The 21224-nt window shown below is 39.3% G+C and overlaps 1 protein-coding gene across 1 annotated transcript in view; it reads left to right on the plus strand.

Annotated features, from left to right (window-relative positions):
- cpne5b (copine Vb) overlaps positions 1-21224 on the plus strand; it is a 131576-nt gene that overhangs the window by 36663 nt on the left and 73689 nt on the right. Inside the window, exons 4-6 of the mRNA XM_008295681.1 lie at positions 3391-3494; positions 5043-5082; positions 8425-8501. Of these exons, the coding sequence (XP_008293903.1) occupies positions 3391-3494; positions 5043-5082; positions 8425-8501 (221 nt within the window). The remainder of the gene's footprint in view (positions 1-3390; positions 3495-5042; positions 5083-8424; positions 8502-21224) is intronic.

Consider the following 21224-nt stretch of genomic DNA (forward strand, 5'->3'; position numbering starts at 1 on the left):
TTTAGCTGGTTGTTTGGCTCTGAACTCTTAACTCATTCCTGGGGAGGGGCTTCATGCTCTTTGTGTTTTCTCTGTCTTGGGAATTCTTTAAACGCACCCCAGTGCCTTTTACCGGAGGCCAAAACAGAAGAAAAAGCCCAGTCACACACTAAATTCACACTACTGTCATTTACATCTCTCTGTTAGCGCTTGAAGCTCATTATATCAGCACTATGTTGCCATCCACTGCACATGCTACAAGGAAAATAAAAAACCCCACAGTGGCCAAAGAACTACAACACATTCAGATGGCACAAATTCCCAGCAGTGGTTTGTGTGTGCTCCGGGGTAGAAGATGATGAGGTCAGGCTTGGGACAGAAAAACCACAAAGATAACAGAGGATTATACTCAAGTCTTGTTATCGCTCTTCTTCGCTAGGGCCTTATTTTACACCATGCTCTCACTCACAGTGTTTTAGGTGCATGTTTGCATTTCAGTATCAGAGCCTGCAGGTTTCTACAGTAGCTGTTGGCTGAAGAGTTCAGTTTGCTGTATGCATGCATGTGTGTGTGTGTGTGTGTGTGTGTGTGTGTAAGCTGTTCTGCATCTGTGTGTGTAAATGTCGGGGGTGCAGGTTAGGGACTTCATACCAGATTCTCATTAGCCAGCGCCAGCAGCCCAGCAGTATCTAATGAACTCTGCAGCACAGTATTGTCTCTTCCACTCAACGGGGAAATCACATTATGGAGCTCATCTTTGCCATCACCCACCTCTTTACTAACATGTGCTCACAACCTCATCAACACCTCAGGTTCCCTTACAAAGTCAGAGTAATTCAATATCAGTGTCCTTCCTCCTTCCCTGCTTCTAAGTGAGTTCACACAGAGAAAAATAGAACTTTAAAAGAAGGCGTCAACATTGTGTAAAAATAATGAAGCGTATCGGTTTTCAGCCGTGTTGCCATCATTGCCCACAATGTGCTGTATGTGTTCTCTTTAATATACTAATTGGAAAGTCATGGTTTACTCATACATCCACCTACAGTACCTGCCTTCCACATTACTGAACAACAAGCCTGACTCACAATTGCAAATGTCTTTCTTAATAACGATGAATTTGGCAGCCTTCCAGCGGGCATATTTGGCTGTTAAAGTTATGTATAAGATAAAGCCTGAATAAATGAAGATGGATGTGATTAAGAAAAATTAACAAGAAACAATGAGATTAAACATTTAATGAATACCTGGGATTAAGCAATTGTTTGTTTTCTTTGTGATATAACAGTGAACACAAATGCCTGAATTAGTTCACTTAACTATCTGAACCCCAAAAATAGGTTGCAGGTTTGAAAGGCGTGTTATCCTTAAAGTTACTGTCTTTAACAAAGCCAGGATCTTTAAGAATCATTGAATTTTAACATTTCCAAGGGTTCTTGAACTGTTCTTCTGTGATGGGTCGTTCTATTAGGAAATATAACCAAAGCTTTATCATAGTGAATCAGATTTTTTCCCCCATTCCTCCCCAAAACAAAACAAAACAAAACTGTTTTTTTCTAACCAAATTCCATTCAAAAAATAATAATAAAATTTTAATAAAAATTTTGTGAATGAACCATTAAGGACTCAGCTATGACAAACAGTCACGTGAAAAAAATTCAGGGATTATTAGGCTGAACTGCAGGCTGTGCTTACACAGAGCAGAAAGAGGACAAATAGGGAAACAAATTCAATTTCTACGTTTTAAAATATCTAAAGCATGTGGAGCCCTCATTTTCCCCCCACAGTGCTGACACCCGTGTGCAGATTCTAGCTTTGTTTTTTTGTTTTTTTTAATATTCACAAAATAAATAATCAGAGAAACTCAACTTTTTCTTTTCTTTTTTTTGTCTTCAATGAATCATTACATTCTAACGTTGTTATAATTTGTACAGCACAGCAGATATTTTTTAGTTCTCTCTACTTCTAGCCATGGTGGTGACGTCTCCATAGAGCTGTAGGACTTTATATTGCAGTGAAAAACGAGCCCGCATAACTAAAAATGTGACAGGAGCACAAAGGCCCTGGTTCACTATGTCACAATCAAGGTAATATTGTGGCTTTATATTGTGCTCACGTGATTTATATTCCTAATAAAGTTCTTCTTAATCTGACTGGCTTAAACTCAGTGACAAACAGATTTCGCACATGAAGGTGGAGTCGTCAGACTTGGCACCATTTTTGTTTTGGAGTTACCAAAACATAAATATGATTGAAAGCCTATTGCTTTGGCCAACACAAACAGGGTGCTCTGAACAGTCACAATCAAATATGGCATGAAAAACCTGCTGCCACAGAGAGACACAATAACATTTGCATTCACTTTCTTCAAGGCATTTATGTGCTTTTTGTTGTTCACAAAAGCAGGAGTGCTCATGCCTGTAGTTCACTCGACAGTATGCTCATAAATTACATGTTAATTTCATCCATATGTTAACCAACTGCTCTCGTCCAACTCTGTTCTTTTTTTTTGTACTCGTGCCAACCAATTCTCTCTGCAAAACAGCACTGCTCAACCAACCATTCAGTATATATTGCTCGATGAGATTATATATTATTTTCTATTTACTTATTGACTGTTCATGTCTATGGAATACTTGATTAGATATACATCCAGAGGGCTTTAACAGGTTTGCACTATATCTCTTTGTTACCATTTTGTACAGTATATGTGTGTATAAATATACTGTACAAATGTGTAAATATGCATGTGGCGTCGCTGGGTCGCTGCCAGCCTCACTTTGGCATTTTTCCCTGCATTTGGCACTATTGGAGTGAGACTCTTTCTAATTAGGAAGTCTTAATCACTGCTTTTCTCCTCCTCTCTTCGTCCCACTCTTTTCCCACTCCCCCACCTCCTTTTCTATCCAAAGCCCCAGCCTACACTCCAGTGGTGCCTCCTTTTTCTTCCGCCTGCTTTTCATACCTCTCCAATTTTTTATTTATTTTTTCTTGCCCTTTTAATCTGCCAGTCTGCCCGTGTTGTTTCTCTGTCTACAAATGTTCCTCATCTCTTTATCTATTTCTCTCTGTGGGGTTGATGAGTGAGCTATCCTGCTGTAATTAATGTGGGAGATGGGTGAGGATCAAGGAAGCAGGAAACACACCACTGTCTTCCTCTGCACAGCAGCAGCAGCAGCAGCAGCAGCGTGTGAAAGCACCTCCATAAATCAGGCCTCTGTAAATTCATGTATATGCATGTGTAATGAGAGAAAGGCTGCAAAACAGATAAAAAGGGAGGAAAAAAAAGAAGTTAAAATGCAAGCAGACAACACAACTAACTGTATTTGTTTTTTTGAAACTGTGTTTTGTTGTGTTGCTTCTGCTTTCATCATTCTTCTCTCCTGACCTCCAACTGTCTTTCTCTCCCTACAGTTTGGCAGAACGGAGGTAATAGACAACACCCTAAACCCCGACTTTGTTAGAAAGTACATCTTGGACTACTTTTTTGAGGAAAAGCAGAACCTTCGCTTTGACTTGTGAGTGATTTTGTATCATCATTGCACTTTATCTCTCACTTTATCCCTCTGTCATCCGTCACTCCCCCTCTGTCTCATTATGATTGAAAGCCCTGTTGTTACAGTTAGCTTAGCATAAGGAACTGACCATTTGCTAAACCGCACCTGCAACACGGCTCACCAACTCTACCTCCAATACTGTTTCCCTCAGTCTGGAGGAACGAGGTAACCGCCGGGATGTTTGTGTCTGTATTAAAAGTGTATGGTACTACTTTGCTGCCTTTATGATAAATTGTGACTTTCTTGACTTGCAAAACCATTGTTTAAATTGACAAACATCAGATCATGACACAATTCAAATGGGATCAAAAAATGATTTGCCTCTTGCCATTGACTACTTACTACCTAACAAAGGTACAATGGGTTCGCCAGCAGGGGCAGGACTTTACCTCTCCACCAATCTTGATTTCATTTTTCTCACTTGCTTTAACTTCCCTGAGAGACAGACAGTCTCCTTTTAAGCCCACATGGACTGTGATGTCGGCCAACTTGCAGGTTTATATGCCAGCTTCAAATAGGCTGATACAAAGAATGCCTCCTCAGATTTTCATGTAGTTGGCTCTTTCAGGGATGAAATTCATTTAAAGTCACGATCACACAAATAAACATTTCATCAAAACTATTTTCAACACAACGACCCTTAGCACAACCCGCCTTTATGTCCTATAATATACCCTCGCTGTAAAAAAATAGCAGCAATTTCCATCATTTGAGCTTTCCTTTTAATTAATGATGAGAAACACACAAACACTGAAGATTATGCTGGACTTCAACAACAACAACAACAAAAAAAAACAGCCTGATGTACTTTTATTCAGAATATTACTGTTTTTGTACCTGATTATGCTCATGGCGAACGCGACCCATTGTTTCATCAGGTGTTCAGCTTGGTACATCACATATCCTCCATTTTTCTCACTTTCATTGCTTTATATTCACATGCAAATCAGGTCAGGTCCACCTCTCATTACTATGGAAGAGCAGAAAAGGTCTTGTTGAACCTTTCCTGGTTACTCTGCACCACAAATAGTAACATCTGAAAAGGCACCAAGATCTGAGTTCCTTTTATCTCGCCTCATTCTGAATTTACACATATGATTACCTTCCTTGTTTTTTCTCTCATGATGTGCACCTACCTCATTACACATTACGGTTTTCAATTTAGCACATCAAAATGTGATCTTATTTTCTTTTATTCTGGTATACTGCTTTCCGCTGCTTAGTTTCATTTTAATTTATCCCCAATTACTGCTACATTCATCGATTTCCCTGGATGCCCTTCAACTTAAAAACAAAAAACAACACGAAAAGCCAAAATCAAGATAAGTGTAGTGTCATGAGAGTACATTTGTTCTCCTTCCAGTGATGGCAGATCGCCAGTGCTTGTTTTAAATGGTTCCTTTAAGAGCATATCAGTCAAAATGTCCTCACTTAGATAAGAGTCTCCTCTATAGTTTTTTAAGTAAAAAAAAGAAAAATGTCTTTCTACTTTTACTTGTTTCCTTTCAGGTATGATGTTGACTCCAAAAGCCCAGACCTGTCCAAACATGTGAGTACACATACTTATTTTAACCTTGAACCACAGATAAATGGAGGCCAGTCTTCAGTGAAATCTGAATTATTGGCTTGAATTGCTCTGTAATGAAAACAAAACAAAACAAAACAAAAAGAAAAGCAACTATTTCCTTGATTGAATAAGGTGTTCCACATGATTGAAAATGGTGCAAACTCTTCTATCGGTGGTCTAATTTTGGAAATGTTCAGAGTTTCTGTTTCTGCTAGTTTTAACTGGGTGTTGCCTGCTGCATGTTTTTTTTCAAGATGGAATAAAGCAAATCCCTTTTATTGCCTGATCATAAAAGTATCCAAATACAAATCTTTATTTTTTTTCTTTTTACATGCTGATTTTTTTGTTTGTTTTTAGAATTTAACTGTTATCTATGTTGTTAATTGTGCTATAAATAAACAGTTTATACATATATTCATTTATAATGTCTATGATTAAGTCTTTCATAGTCTTATTTTGTATTTGTCACAGTGGCACTGCAGTGATACGCGCTGTGCAATAACTTGCTGCACAATCAAGTAGAAAAAAACTCTGATCGTGCAATGCTTCTAACCATTAGTTTCCATTTTAGCAGTGTATGACACTGTCCATGATTATACAGCTTCACCTGGAAAACATGAGTTGATTTTACTCACATGACTGGTAACTATGGTAAAAGAAAGCATTGACAAATGTTTGGTACCAAAATAATCAGTCTGAATGATTATTTGATGTATTTGGATGATTGGGGTTTGCATTTTTCCATCTCTTGCTTTAATTCCACTGTATTGCGCTTCAGGTTTTAGCTCTGGCACAGCATGCTGTTTTCTTTCTGCTCACACTTGGCCATCTTGAGCAGTGCTAGGAGTGCTAGGTTCAGTGTTGTGTCTTGGTATATGATGTGCTCTGTTGTTATTGTTGTTGTTGTTGCTGCTGCCGCCCAACTTTTCTGGAAGCCCGCAGAGCTCAACGTAGGTCCCAGCATCTCTCTCACACTGACACTGCATGGCTGCTGTCTCACATTAATGATCCCTCTCTCAGGAGGAAAGATGGTGTCACTGATCAGAATAAAAGCACTCAAAGCCAAAAGAAGCCATCTGTGTGGCTCGTAGCTATTGTTGCAGTCTCAAAGGGCTCCACAATGGCCATAATGTGAACCGAAATATTTAATCATTATGTCTCTCAGCAGTTTGTACGACACGGTCAAGATTATGAGATATCCAGGCTCTTGCACGGATTCAGTCGGCATAGCAAAGCAGAGACACTTACTGAAGTGAAGCACACTACACCCTGATGAATTATTTAGTGTGCCCTGTCTGCCAAGGTCAAAGTTAAGAACTTTTGGTTTTGGTTGTCCCACATCCTGGCTGTGATTAGTTCAGAAAAGACTGCTGAAACTAAATACACGACAAGATTCTTTGCCTGTCCTCTCAAAAAAAAATGTGTTTCATGAACGTGATCAGTGCTGGGAGACAAAGGCATGATTAGAACTGAAACCACGTCACTCTGTTTTTAAGAGGTGTTTATATCGATGCCCTACACTCTTGTTTATCGTGTTCATCATGTTTCATTCATTCATAGTGGTTTGATTCCCCCTCCATCTTCTTCCATTTGTCTGTTATCCACCACACTTTATTAAAGCAGTGGTTTCCAACAAGTGAGTTGTGGTCCAAAAGTGGGCTATGGACACATTCTGAGTGGGTCATGATTATTTAAAAAAACAAAAAACAAAAACCTATATCTCAAGTAATGTTTTTATTTTGAAGCAGAAGCACAGATGGTACAAATAGCCTATTGCTGCTGGCAGTGTTTCAAAGTTTGTTCCTCCTTCGAACAGTGTTTCTTACCCTCAAGGATCGTCTTTCCTGCAGCTCATATTAGGGCTTGAATAAGCCCAAAGTATTGGTAATGAATACTAGTAGGATTTTGTTGTTTTTTAAAATGCTGGTTTTAAGCCCTAACTGCTCTCTCTTACTGCAAAGCTCCCTCATTTTTGTACATTTTTGTTAGAATGTTGTGAAAAAAATGTAAGGGTTGCACAGTGGTCAGCTCTGTCTCCTCACAGCAGGACGCTTCTAGGTTTGAGTCTACTAGCAGGTGGAATGGATGGATGAAAATAAACTGAATGGATGTTAAGTGGGCCTATGTGTGGACCGTGACCTGATTTTAATGGAAAGATTTGGACCCTGAGGATAGATCAGTTGGGAACCACTGCATTAAATCATGCTTATCATGCATACATAGCCAACTGGGTTATGGAGGCATCTGAGTTTAGTTCAACAAACCTTCTTTACATTTCACACCAAAACTGGATATGATGTCACATTGCTGAGCAGATCACAGTAATGTTGTCATTTAAGAAAAGGAGAGCACTATTTCTGTCTCACAGATGACAGCAAAAGCATCATAGTTGTCTGCTAAGTGTAGTATAAAGTACAGCACACCCCCACAGTCAGTCACGCCTCCGTTATTTATTTTATTCTTGTTTTTGGTTTTGACAGATGCCACACCAAAAATCATTGTTCCGCTGGCTAAAATTGTAGATGCACACACCAGATCTTTAAAGTTTAACCTGCAAATGTAAATGTGAATGAGCATGAGTTAACAAGCCTCTTTGGAAAAAAAACTAATGCTTGGATTTCTAATTTGCATGAATTCCAGTTGCAGTAGACCTTTCTCACAAAAATGACGTTGCTATACCACTAAACTGCATTTTTAATTGTGTTTTTTTAAAAAAAAGATTTATTTCCACAAAGGTAAAAATAGAAAATCAGTGAAAATTCTTCCCATTTGAAAGAGCCACACAGTCTGCATTAGGAGGATGGAGGGAGGGAGGAGTCATGTCTAGGAAACTGGGGTTCACATTGCTCTAAGACTTAAGTTTTGTTTTCATTCACTGTTTGGCTAGGCTTTGGTATCAAAACTACAGGGTTAGGTTCAGGAAAATATCATACTTTTGGGTAAACGTGATACCTTCACAACAGGTTTGAAGTTTTGGTGACAAATCCTGCCCCATCTAATGTACGATTGGTTTGCTGATAAGGAGCAACAATAAAGCAGTCAAACAAATGGTGAAGATACTTTGATTTAAAAAAAAATGAAAATGAAAAAAATAAACGTATTTATAATAAGAAAAAAGTTTTAATCAAAACATAATTGAGGATGCAGTTTAGTTGTATAGGAATGTTGTTCGCAGGAGGCAGGGCTGTAGTGGATTATTCCTGAAGATAGATTTGAAGTCTGACTAGACGTGGATTTTTTTTGCCTTTTTCTATTTTACATCCACAACCATGTCCTCCCTCCTTCCTCTCCTCCATTTTTTCTTCGCTGCTGCCTTCCCTCCAGGACTTTTTGGGTCAGATGTTCTGCACTCTTGGGGAGATTGTTGGATCACCAGCCAGTCGACTGGAGAAACCACTGGGGTGAGTAGGAGCTTCAGCTAATTGTTCTCAGTGACAAAATGTGCCAACTATAAATGTGATTGAGGAACACTACACTCTGCTAAGAGGAGAGTTTAGACAAAAAAAATGTTTTGGACCCCAATGAAGTTACCTGTGTTAGTTCCATTTGAGGGTCTGGGTCAATATCTTTCAGCAGCTTCTGCATTTACATATTCGTTTTAGGCATGAAAGATAGCCACAAAAACACAAACAGAAAATGCTTGTCAGTCAGACAAAGTTAGAAAACACTAGCACATGACACTGCAGACTGTTTATTCTACAGGACATTGAGTAAAAACATGACATGATTGATTGATATGGCACAACAAAGGTGCAAGACGCGATTAAATCTGTGGCTTCTTCATTCATTTGTTTCTAAGTTGCTTTAAATCAGCCAGGAGATGATTACGGAGATATCAAGCTTATAAACTTGGTGTCATTTGGACTTGGAGGTCTGTAAAAATAGACAGAAGGAGGTGTTCAATTAAGGGAAAAGTAACTGTGTAAGAGACAGCACAAGAGAACGCAGGGGAGATGAGGAGAAGGAACAGCGATTTAGAAAGAGATCTGAGGCAAAGACATTGATCAGACAAAGAAAGAGAGGGATGGAAGGGGGGGAGACAACACATCCTACAGATGTTTTCCACAGATAATTATTGTTATTAAAGAAAAAGGAGAAGCGCCGAGCAAAATTACCCAAATTACTCGTCGTCTTCTCAACTCGTGCTCTCACACTGGCTGAGGAAAATGTAGTGTTAATGGGGTATCCTGTAATTTGTCTTTATACATCTATCAGCTCTCGTCATCAGTCTGCTGGGCTATTGTGCAGTTCAGGTGAGATCGTTTCAGTGCTGCATTCAGAGCCCATTCCCATTTCTAAATGTGGTACCTTGGAGAACATTAAGAGGACCATTTGAATACTTATATTCAACTTTAGAATGAGGTATTATTGCCAAGTTCTTGGAGTAGAAAAAATGATGATGATTGTGGAGTGAAGGATATGATACATTTGCAAGTGATTTATTAACTGACTGACTTTAAGGGTCATTAGCTGCCATTTTAGAGAGAAGACTGAAGGCATCATTCAGCAAATCCTCTTACAATCAGTTTGATTTGTAGGCATAAGTGGATAAACGTATGTATAATCTCTATCTTTGTAAGAACCCTAGGATCTCAAATAACACGTTTTTTAAGTAAACAGCAGTCAGCAACAAAATTACAACCACTGATAGGTGAAGAAAATGACATCTTGATTTGAACCTTGGCTCCTGGCAGTCATGTGAATGTCACTTTGACACGTACTATCCACCTAAATATTGCTGCAGACCAACCATAACAATGGCACTTCCCAACACCAGTGGTCTTCCCCAAAAGAACAGCAAACTCTGCCACACTACAAAAACTGCTTAATATCAGCTTGATGAACACAACAAGGAGCCCAAGGTGTTGGCCGAACATCCAAATTCTTCAGAGCCCAATCCAATTCAACAATCTCAAAATGCACGAGAACAATCCTGATCCGTGGAGGCTCCACAGGACACAACAGATTCATTTCAAGTGTCCGACACCACAGGATGCCCCAACAGGTCCACAGGCCAGAACTGTTCTGATGCCATTAATAAGACCTTCACAGTAGTAAGCAGGTGATTTTAATGTTGTGGACTGGTCAGTGTATATCAGCATGTAAAGAAGAGACAATATGCCTTAAGAGATTGATGGTCCATTCACTTTATAACTCTGTAGGGATAAAGAGAAAGAAAACCAGGTATACACACATCTACAGTCTCTATATTTGTGGACCTACGCACTAAATGCTAAAACTATATCCACCAGCAGTGGATTTGTGTGTGTAAAAGATTTTCATTAATAGGGTTGCAACAGATGTTCGTCTCTGGGCTTCTCCTCTGTTTCTGCTACATGCAGTTTCGTAAATGTGACACATTACATTTAGTATCAACGTTTCAATTGCAGGCACCTGTGTAGACATCTGCAGTTTACAAATCCACAGGCTGTGTCTGAAGTCACATGCAATATAGCACAAATGGCCATTAACTATGTTGTACCCTCAAAAATTCCAGCAGTGGATACAAAAAAAAAAAAAAAAACGTGTCCATGAATAATTGACTGAGGAAGGGATTCTGAACACAGTCAAAATATAGATATAGCACTTTTTTTATTGGGTCCTTCTGACATCTGACTCAGTCATCAATCGGGGATGTGCAGATATGTCAGATCTATGCACCAAGAATTAAACTGGATGTCTCTACCAGCACACACATGATGATGAAAAAGTTGCAAAACTGTTGCAAAAACATTTCTGACAGTGTGTGTGTGTGTGTGTGTGTTCGTGTGTGTGTGTGTGTGTAAAATTCTCCCCTTTCTTGGTATTCAAGCGCCGTTGATGTTGGTTCCTTAGACAGACTTTTGCTGTGCAAATATAAGTGTGCCCTAAGCTTCTATACCAAGAGCATAGACCCTAACAGTGTTATTACAAGTTTAATATCAAACCATTTCTTTCTGAACTATGGCATGCAAAGGAAATGGAACATTTGCCAAATTATTCATTTTTAATTTGAGACACTCTGCAGCTGAGAGATAACACAACTGCTTGCCAAATTTTATTCTTATGACAGCCTTTAATCTTTCTTTAAAGGCTGCAAAAAAAAGAACTCTCCCTATGGTTGAAACCTCCGCAATCAAAATATGAAGCGACATTGCTGTTTCTGCTATATATGGCGTATGTAGGGCAAGCCTGCCTTTGAAATGGTCAACAGCCACCACACTAGGAAAACTCTTGGTGTAGCAGAGAATTCACGATCATTTCATTCTACACGGTTTTCATTTGATGACTAAACACAGTGTGCTGTGTTTATTTCTGTTGGACTGACACAGTTTCATGAATCAGATATTGGGATGGTTCCATTTAGTGCTCTTACACAGCAGTTTGATGAATGAGCGTGTGATTTTGGTGGGTAAGTAGGACACTTTCCTCAAATCCAGACGCTGTCAGATATTAACCCGCAGTGTGATTCTGGACCGGAGGTTTATGTGGACTTGAATAAAACTTAGTATCAGCAACTTTTCCAGTTCTTCTAGAGAGGCTGTGCTGCAGCTCTGTTTCAGCTTCTTAAGGGGAGAGTCACTGGGGTGGAAGACGAGCAAACAAACACACAAGCACTGAGTAGAGCACTGCCCTGGTAGATCTGCTCCCCAGTGGAGACTGTGTTTTCTTACCACTGTGGTAATGAATAGTGATTTATATTCCGTTGCCTTAAAATGCCAAGATATTTGTCTAAGCTGCGCTGAGCCACTGGGAGAATATTTTACAACATTTGTTTGCTTTTCATGTTACAACCAATACTCTGCTTCTTGTTTCACCTGCACACAAGATGTACCGCTGCCAACTAAACAAGAAATAGAACAAATCTTCATCTGAGAGGAAATAAAATCTATGTCTCCTCTTATCTAAATATATGAATTATATCACAAGTACACAGCAACATTTTCATACTTTTTTTTTTTTTTTAATAAATTAGACTGTAATCATAGAAAATACTAATAAAATATATGACAAAGCTAAATTAGGCCTTTCATCCTGTCTTTTTTTTCCTTTTCCTGCACATGCACACACATTCAGAGACATGCACATTATATTGATTGATTTCATAGATCCAGCACCTTGTTTAAATGGCACCTGAATGCATAAGAGCGTATTTTATTCATGTCTCCTGTTCACTCTTTTATCTCACTAATTGTAATGGCTTTAATCTTCTTGAAATTAGTGCTTGTTTAATTAGGCAGCAGCCATTGTGATTTCCATTATGGAAAGAAGGGCTCCTGGAGGTGCAGCGAGTGAGAGAGACAGTAGGTGACATTAATGACCAGTCGGAGCGGGACAGAAACACACACGACAATGAAGACACTTAAAACAATCCTTAATTGCTTGTCTGAGTCCACACAACACAAGCCAAAGGGAAACATCAGAAAAGAGGCGTTAGATAGAAGAAACAGAAGGCAAGTAGACATGTTTAGTGAAAGTAAAAGCTTTACTCACGGTGTTCCAGGGAATTTCAGTGAGAACTAGTCACCATATACAGTACATCAGTGATGATCACACATGCTGTACTTGTATTTCTTGGCTCCACTGAGCTGTGACTGAGCACATGACAGGTGCAAAAATAATGTCCCGAAACAACTCTTTCTCGCTTTTAGCGAAGCTAGATGTGTGGGAGTCTCACAACATTTTTTTTTCCATAGTTTTACTGCCCTTAAATTAGTAACACATGATGCCAAAATCACTGCACAGCCCAGCTCTGGGGAGTATTGATGTCAGCAGAGCACATTGATTTTGCAGTTTGCAGCTGCTTGTTTGCACAGGTTTCTGTATTCTGGTGTCGCAGATCTGAGAAGGATGAATTGTATTGTAAGACACACACTAATTAACACTGACTAGTAATGAATTTATCAGATTGTGGCCTCAAAGCCTCTTGTTAGTATTTCTTTGCTGCTCTGTATTATTTAGAGATTTCCTTTGAGGCCACTCTAACACACATGAAACACACACAAAAAAGCCCTGAGGATACAGACACTAGAGGGATCTCTGGTTCCTGTGGTATACGTGCCACAATAGATTTACACAACTGTGAAAGCAGAATATGAATACAGACATACTCAAAGCTGTGCATGTGTAAACTCTCTGTCCTCTGTCATAAAGAAATGTGTTTTCACTTGATGAAGTCACACAAAGCAGATGGATCAATGAGACAGAGCTGTCTCGGTCTTAACTGTCTTAAGCACTATCTTAGGACAATTGTTTCAATCTAAAAACAGAGCTGGCCAAGCAACCACAACAAACCATTCAGTAGAGAATAAGTGATAGGAAAAAAGGTCCATAGAATTTAACAACATTAAAAAAAAAAAAAAAACAGTGGCACAAAGTCAAACCAGTGTGCGGGTGAGATGCTGCTGTTTCTTAATGTGGCAGAAATCAGATCTTTGTTTAACTCATCAGTCAGACTCAGGACAACTTTCTGAGGAATAAAAGAAAATGACTGACAATGTCTTCACTGCTGTGTATTTCAACAGGTTTCTATGCTCCAAAATAATCTCTCCTTGATTACTACCACTTGCTCCCCAACATTGTAAGAAAACCACAAAGTACAAGTCATGTTTTCAGCTTTATTGTCTTTTGACGCCTCGGGTCAGGAGGTGGCGTTGATTGTTATCAAAAAAATTGTGGCTCTCACTTTTGCGGTAGACTGTAAATTAATCTGCATTTATGATTGTGAAATGGTTGATGTTGTTTTAGACTAATCTAAAAGAAAATGTGTGTGTGCTGGCTCACTGGAATGAGTCTTGACTAAATGGAACTGATCAATTATGATGAACAAAGCTAATTACATGTGTTTCCCTGCTGTGACAAGTCAAAGTATCTGCTTTAAACAATGTTTATTGTCGAACAGCTTAATAGAATACTTTGCCACTAGCGCTGGGAAGAATTCCAGCATCCCTCACAATACAAATTTATAAAGTAAGACATGTCAGTTCATCTTACATTTAATGTACTTATTCATTTATTTTAAATTCATCACTACCGACGATGAGAGGCACATGTCATTAATCTGAAGTGCTGCTTGAACTTTTTGTGTTTTTACCATGATTTCATCTTAATGATCATAGATCTAGACTGATTGTTTTATCAAATGGCCTCAAGTAAACTTTGAAAAGTCAAGGATTTACTGCAACAGCAACTATTATGTTACGAAAATGATGTAGCACTGGTACCTAAATGTACAGCCAAGTGAGTCATCTGTTGCCTGTTAACAACATCTGGGTGGAATCAGTTTCCTTGGCAACTTCAACTAAGCCTTCTCATTGACTCAGCAGGTGTAGTTTGACTGAATAAATGTTGCTGAGCTGATCAAAGCTAACTCTACAGATGTTGATCAGTAATGCATTTATAAAGTTTAGCTTCATAGTTTTAAGGTCACGTTGCTTTTTCAGGATAAATGTTTGATAAACTGAACCTCGGATTAGTTTAAGGTGAGACTATCGGACCTACAGACCTCGGTCATGACAGATGATTTCCTTTTTCTAAGCAGAAAGGTAAAAGAAAAGGACATTGATTCCATCTGTGCAGTGCCAGAGCCCAGCCTTGTGCATTTTGGTAATCTTTATGTAGCATGTCAGAGCTGTAATTGATGTCACTACTAGGTGTTCCTTTGTCTGACCTGCCATAATATTTCAACCGTCTGCCAGAGAATTATACTGACACCAGCTTTGCCTGTTACACTCTATCTAGACCGCATGTGGTCTTTAAAAAAAAAAAAAAGTGTTTACGATAAGATGCAACACGTGACTTCACCATTTTCTAAAATGATAATGAAAATAATTATTGTGTGTGTGTGTGTGTGTGTGATAGAGAGAAAGAAACAGAGCACTTCCGCCAAACAAGACATTTGTTTCATCTGAACATCAAAGGCACTCGGCTCTTTTATGATTGCCTCAGATTTTGCAGTGCTCTCTTGCCACTGGCCTCAAATGCATAAAAAGTGGATGTCACGTGTTTCATAATGCAATATGGCTCTTCTCTTTATTATCATGCCATTGATATATATACAGCGCCCTCCATAATTATTGGAACCCCAATAACGATGTGTTCTTTAGCATCTAGTAAACTCATTTTTTTTCTCTAAATAAAATAGGACCACAATGGAAAAAAAGAGGAAAATTCAACCTTTAATTCAAGTGCATTTATTCAGTGTGAAAAAAAAACCCTACATTAAAAAAAATAATTATTTTACATCAAATCATGTGTGCCACAGTTATTAGCACCCTTGATGTTAATACTTTGTACAAGCCCTTTTACCAAAAATTCATCTGAGTTGAGCTGAAGGTTACATTTTTCTACAATTTTCAGTGTGAGAATATGCTTCTGCAATAAAAACTGAATTTATTTTAAGGCTTTTAACACATCTTGCCAATAATTATGGAGGGTGCTGTATATATATATATATACATACATATATAGAAAAGCACAAGTGTCTATGCATAAATGCATACACTATTCTCCACCCGTAAACTGATATTTACGAAAGAAAGAGTGAAACACTGATGTGCTATAACAATGTGTGCTCCTGACTCACACTTTTTAAGTAAGTAAGTAAAGGATGTAATTAAAATATAAATAAATAAAAGTCAATTCACAGCATTATTCCTTTCAGGTGTTAGTATAACTGACTGATCAAAGCTGCATTTATAAACTTCATTTTACTTTAATCACTTTTGTGCACTTCATTATATTCTTTTTCTTTTCGAGTGCTTTCAATTGGACACCTCTTTAAATCTGTCATGATTCAGCTTTTATTTGTCAGCATTAGATGATGACAGAAATCACTGCAGATGATGGTAACAGATCCACATGCTATGAATTATTGACACTGCAGTACTGTTACTTCTACCAGCCACAGCTTTACACAGGGGTCATGTGCAAGAATGACTGCCGTGATGGAGTACATATCTGGTAAAGCTCTGGTTTGCTGCTCTTTTAAAGGCTCTTCGTGTGACATTCAAAAAACTCTTGTTATTATTGAACTGCAATCAGCTCCCGTGCGTACTTGCACTCCGCTCGAGCGAGCATCTTGGGCATCGGCCAAAACAGTGATGCGCGATACATGAGACTAAACATGATTGACGTGCTGTTGATCACATCGTGTTGTTAAAATTTCACTGTTATGAAAGCTTGCCTGCCAACTGCATTTGAGACTATAGACTGTAGTCGACTCTGTGCTGTCACAGTACTTAGGCACAGTGTGGAGATAGGTCTGGGTATGCAAGACTAGTTTGTCCTCCTATGAATGAATAGGCCCTGCCACTGTTGACCTTAGTTTTCTACCTGATGTTGATCATATTCCTGTTTAGCTGGCTTGGTGTCAGATAAAAGTCGATAAAATGTTTTTGGTTTTTTTTTTTTTGCTTATTTAGAGTTTCTACTGGAGCCTTTGTTGTGCTGGGAGATGGTTGTTTGTGGGTGTTTGTGGACTCCGTTTCTACACTAGCCGACTGCACACTGTTGCACATTTTTGGCTCTCTGGGGAAGCAGATGAGAGGCAATGAGGCAAGACACTCTGGAGTGAGTGTAAACTTCAAATCCTTTGGCTTTTCCCAGAACATCTGAGTCCTTTACATAGAAATCAGTCTACAGGCTGTTACAGGCAACCAAAAAGTCAGGGAAAAATTCACTCTTCGGCTAGAAAAAAACAAAACATGATGCTAATTGGTCCACATTCTTGCATATCCTTTATTTGACAAAGACAGTAAGAGCCTTGGCCTTATGTCAGAGTGGAAATCGGGCTTTGCACATGTGGATCTTGTACCTGAATTTCTGACAAGACAAGATCTTGTCTGAACCGTTTTTTGGAAGATTGAACAGTTTTTTATTTCTCCCCTGTGAGCCATAATTACTTTGAGAGGTTGTTGTTGAGAGGCTGGCCAGAAAGCCTGTATGTGTGTGTGTCTGTGTGTCTCAGAGATGAAGAGAAACAAAACCATTTTCTTGCAGTTAGCGGAAACACCACCTCACTGCGAGAGGGAAATATAGGCCACTATATTACCATAAGAAGGACGACTTCAATTATCCAAACGCCCCACAAGATGATGTTGTATTTTGCTGCTGTTCTGTTATGGCATGATTGCAAAAAAAAGTCTATGTATGTATAACGAGAAACTAATGGTGTAGAGGGTGTTTATGCTTGGGGCTGCAAGGTGGCTCGGTGGTTAGCACCGACCTATTTTGGTTAGCACCACCGAGCCACTGGTTCGTATCACTGGTTAGGATGCCCGAGAACTTTCTGTGAGGAGTTTGCATGTTCTCCCCATGCAGCGTGGGTTTTCTCCAGGTTCCTCCCACACAGTCCAAAAACATGTTGAGGTTAATTGGTGATTCTAAATTGTCCATAGGTATGAATGTAGGCGTGCTTGGCTGTCTGTCTTTAAGTGTAGCCCTGTGATAGACTGGTGACCTGTCCAGGGTGTCCCCGACCTTTGCCCTGAGTCAGCTGGGATAGACTCCAGCCCCCCGTGACCCTAGTGAGGATTAAGCGGTGTATAGATGATGGATGGATGGTTTTTATACTTTTGCTGTAAGTCTGTCATTGCAAGAACATAACTCACAGTCAATTGTTAGTTTGCGTCGAATGGTGAAGGAAAGGTGTGAATGCAAATAGTTTGATCACTGTGTGCTGTGCTTTAATTTACATCTATTTTGTTTAGAACAAATGACAAGTAGCTGCTTTGGGCAATTCCCTGTAAATCAATTTGAGAATTTTATCAGTAACACACAAAACATTTGGACACAGGCTCAATCTCATTAACACCATTTGCAAAGCTTTTAATAATCCATTTTTGTTTCAACAAAGACAGCGCGTTGTTAATTCAGCCTTGGTGGATTGAATCTACGTTTTGACATCCATGGTTCTGAGATAATGTCTTTTCTTGGTTTTGGGCTTGTCCTGGATTCTCTGTTAGTGTCACCATAAGGCTGACATTTGTTGGTTTGCGTGACAAATCTCAGCAAGTGTTGAATGGATTACAATAACATTTGCCTAAAAAATTGTAGTCAATTTGGTGATCCTTCACGTTTCATGTAGTGCAATCATTAGGTCAACGTTTTAATTTAGCAAGTATTTTGGTTTATAAATAAATACCTGCAAACCTAATCACGTTAGCATTGGTACTTTGTGCTTAGCACCATTTAGCAAATGTCAGTATGCCAACAACGCTGAACTATGACAGTGTGCGTGGAAAACATGATACTTGTGTTGTCATTGAACCACTGTCATTCTGAGCTTATCAGCGTGCTGATGTTAGTCTTTAGCTTGACGTTCAGCTGTGCCTAAGTACACCCTGACAGAGCTGCTCGTGTGGCTCTTAGTTGGGTTATTTAACAGGTGCATAATAATGTCTCCAAGAAAATAATGTAAAAATTAGAGTAAATTTACTGCAATTCTCTAAACAACCTGCACGTCCTTAAATATTGGTTTGTCACACAATCACAGCCACAATCATGGAAACCTTACTCACTCATCACAGCCTAGTAGAATACGACACAACACTCAACAGTCAGCTACAAATCCAGATAAAGCATGTAATCAAGGAAGACAACATAAGGGTAAAAGAAAGGCAAAAGGCACAACAAACCCACCTCACCTAGCCGAGGCTGACCACCAATTTCAAACCATTCATCTATTATCTATACGTCGCTCAATCCTCACTAGGTTTGCGGGGGGCTGGAGCTTATCCCAGCTGACTTAGGGCGAAGGCAGGGGACACCATGGACAGGTCCCAATTTCAAACCCTCAATCAAAAATCATTTAAGTGAAAAATCTGAGAATATTGTTTTTTTTTTTATCTTTATTGATTCAGAGTTGCACAAACACTTATTCTGTCACAGTACTGCTGGCACCCTCACAGTTACAGACATCCTGGAGCTGACTATAATCACCGTTTATGCTTTGTGGGCATCAGTTCTCAACCCATACCCAGAGAGCAAAACTCTGCTGCAGCAGATGGAAGTTAAATTGCTGACTCAGGGGCAAACAGATGATAGACAAGCAGGCAGAATTATTGTCATTCACTTCAGTTTTCCCTCACTGCAATCAGACTGCATATGAGACACTCTGCCTGCTACTATCTACAGTCAGCCTCTCCAGTGTACTACTGTAGATTTATTTCTTGGTTTGTGCACAACACTGAACTGTAATGGTATTGAAAGTACTCACTAATTGGAGGCTATGCAGAATATGCGGTAAACTGCATATTAAAGCGAATGTGTGGCGCGTTATTCTGAAGGTAATGAGATGCGATGAAGCTGAATTAGTACCACAAAGACAGAAAGGAGTGTAAGAGGAGCGAAAAATGCAATCATGATTAAAAGCACAGGAAAGGCATTGGAAAAATGTTGACAGGAGGCGAAGAGGAGGAGGTGTGTTTAAGTGTGCGTGGCCTTTTACCGCTTCTCTGAATGTCACTGCAGATTACTAGAGCAGAGTAGGGAAATAGATGGAAATTATTTGTGAATGTCAACAGAGTCATGTGTGCAGGGGCAGGATACCCAGCTGGGTATGATGTCAAACCAAGCACGGCACCACAGCCTCCTTGTCTCCAACTGTTGGCCTCAGGCGCTCCTGGATGAAGAGACAGCTATGGGATATTTGAAACCATAAGAACTTTTCAGATGGGATATTATTCCATTTACAGAGTGCACTGGGATTGTAGCTGCCAATTGCTATATATAGAACAGTTACAGAGAGCTCATTGTTGCACTTTGAGAGACTGACTGTAAAGCACATCTCTTTTTAGCTTACAACAATAACAAATAAACTGCTTCTACTATATCATACCGATTGATTACGTGAACTTTATCCCAGAAACTTTCTTTTTTCCTCTAAGCACTCATGTTTCACAGACTTTCCTTTTAGTCTGGATTCTTTCTTCGAGGTAGAAAGTAGCTTTAGTGAAAACAAACTGCAAATGTCACCACAAACAAAAACATACTGTTTGCAATTTCATCATTCTCTCCACTGCTTGTAGCACAAATTTCTCAGACCTAGTTCTTATCGTTCTTCTCTCAGTCAAAGCCCTGCCTAAGCAGTCTTATTGACTGCATCTGATGCAACACTGTAAGTCTGTGTCATAGCAGCGTGTTAGCGTCCAGCCTTTGCTGCACAAATCCATTAGTACTGCAAGGTAATTTCAATAAACTAAAAACACTTCCATCTTCTCCAGCCGCAAAAAAAAACCAGCCTTTTCCTCTTTCAAAGTGTTTCACAATGCAATCAAAATATCTCTTCTTACCATTTTTACTGAAAATGAAATTCTTCAATTCACCCATAAAACTGCAAAACAAGCAGCTATCACATAGTCTGAGTGCTAAATTGTGGGCTGCTAACATAATTGTGAAATATGCAACATCCTGAGCTGCTGAGATGCCACGCTGGGAGTGGAGGCTGCAAATATGGATTAAAGCCACGCTTCAGTCCTTCAATGTAGCGTTACCTCGTGTGTTGGAGGTGCTTTCGAGCTCCTGTGGTCAAAGAAAGAGATAAACAGAAAAGAAAATCTCAAATCCCCATTAACAAGGTTTTTAGAGCCAGGTGTAAAGGGAGATGCACGAGAATCAAGCCTTTAATATTACAATAGTAGATGGAATAACCAATTGTCATGGCCCGAGCGCCTGATGGATCTTTTAACTCCTTTAATAATTTCCATCATTACAATCAGAGTTGGCTCATCTTCTCTCTGCCCGCTTAACTTCTCAGATCCAATTTTAACTTCCAGAGATCCCCTTACACCAGTCACAGTAATGGATTCTGCTGGCGTTCTTCCCAGTTTAATAGAATTGATTTATATATTCTTGGAGGGCACACTGGAGACTTGGTTCTATTCAGTTCAGACCTACAGTAGAAGCTGTGAGTTGTTAGCCCAGTTTTTTTTTTTTTTTTTTTAACCTCTGGATGTCCGTGTCAGCAAAACACTCTTCAGGTTGCATTATTCATACGGATGCAGTAATGCATACTGACACATATGAGTTGCCGATCTCTATCTCACTCTGCAGCTGTTAGCTGCTGAACAGCCCTGCTGAGTGATTGGGACTTATCTGTCCAGGCTTCCCCAGCAGGACTGAAAATTGAACAATTTGATTCTCTC

Source organism: Stegastes partitus, unplaced genomic scaffold, assembly GCF_000690725.1.
Source record: "Stegastes partitus isolate 25-593 unplaced genomic scaffold, Stegastes_partitus-1.0.2 Scaffold1069, whole genome shotgun sequence".
Taxonomy (NCBI): Eukaryota; Metazoa; Chordata; class Actinopteri; family Pomacentridae; genus Stegastes; species Stegastes partitus.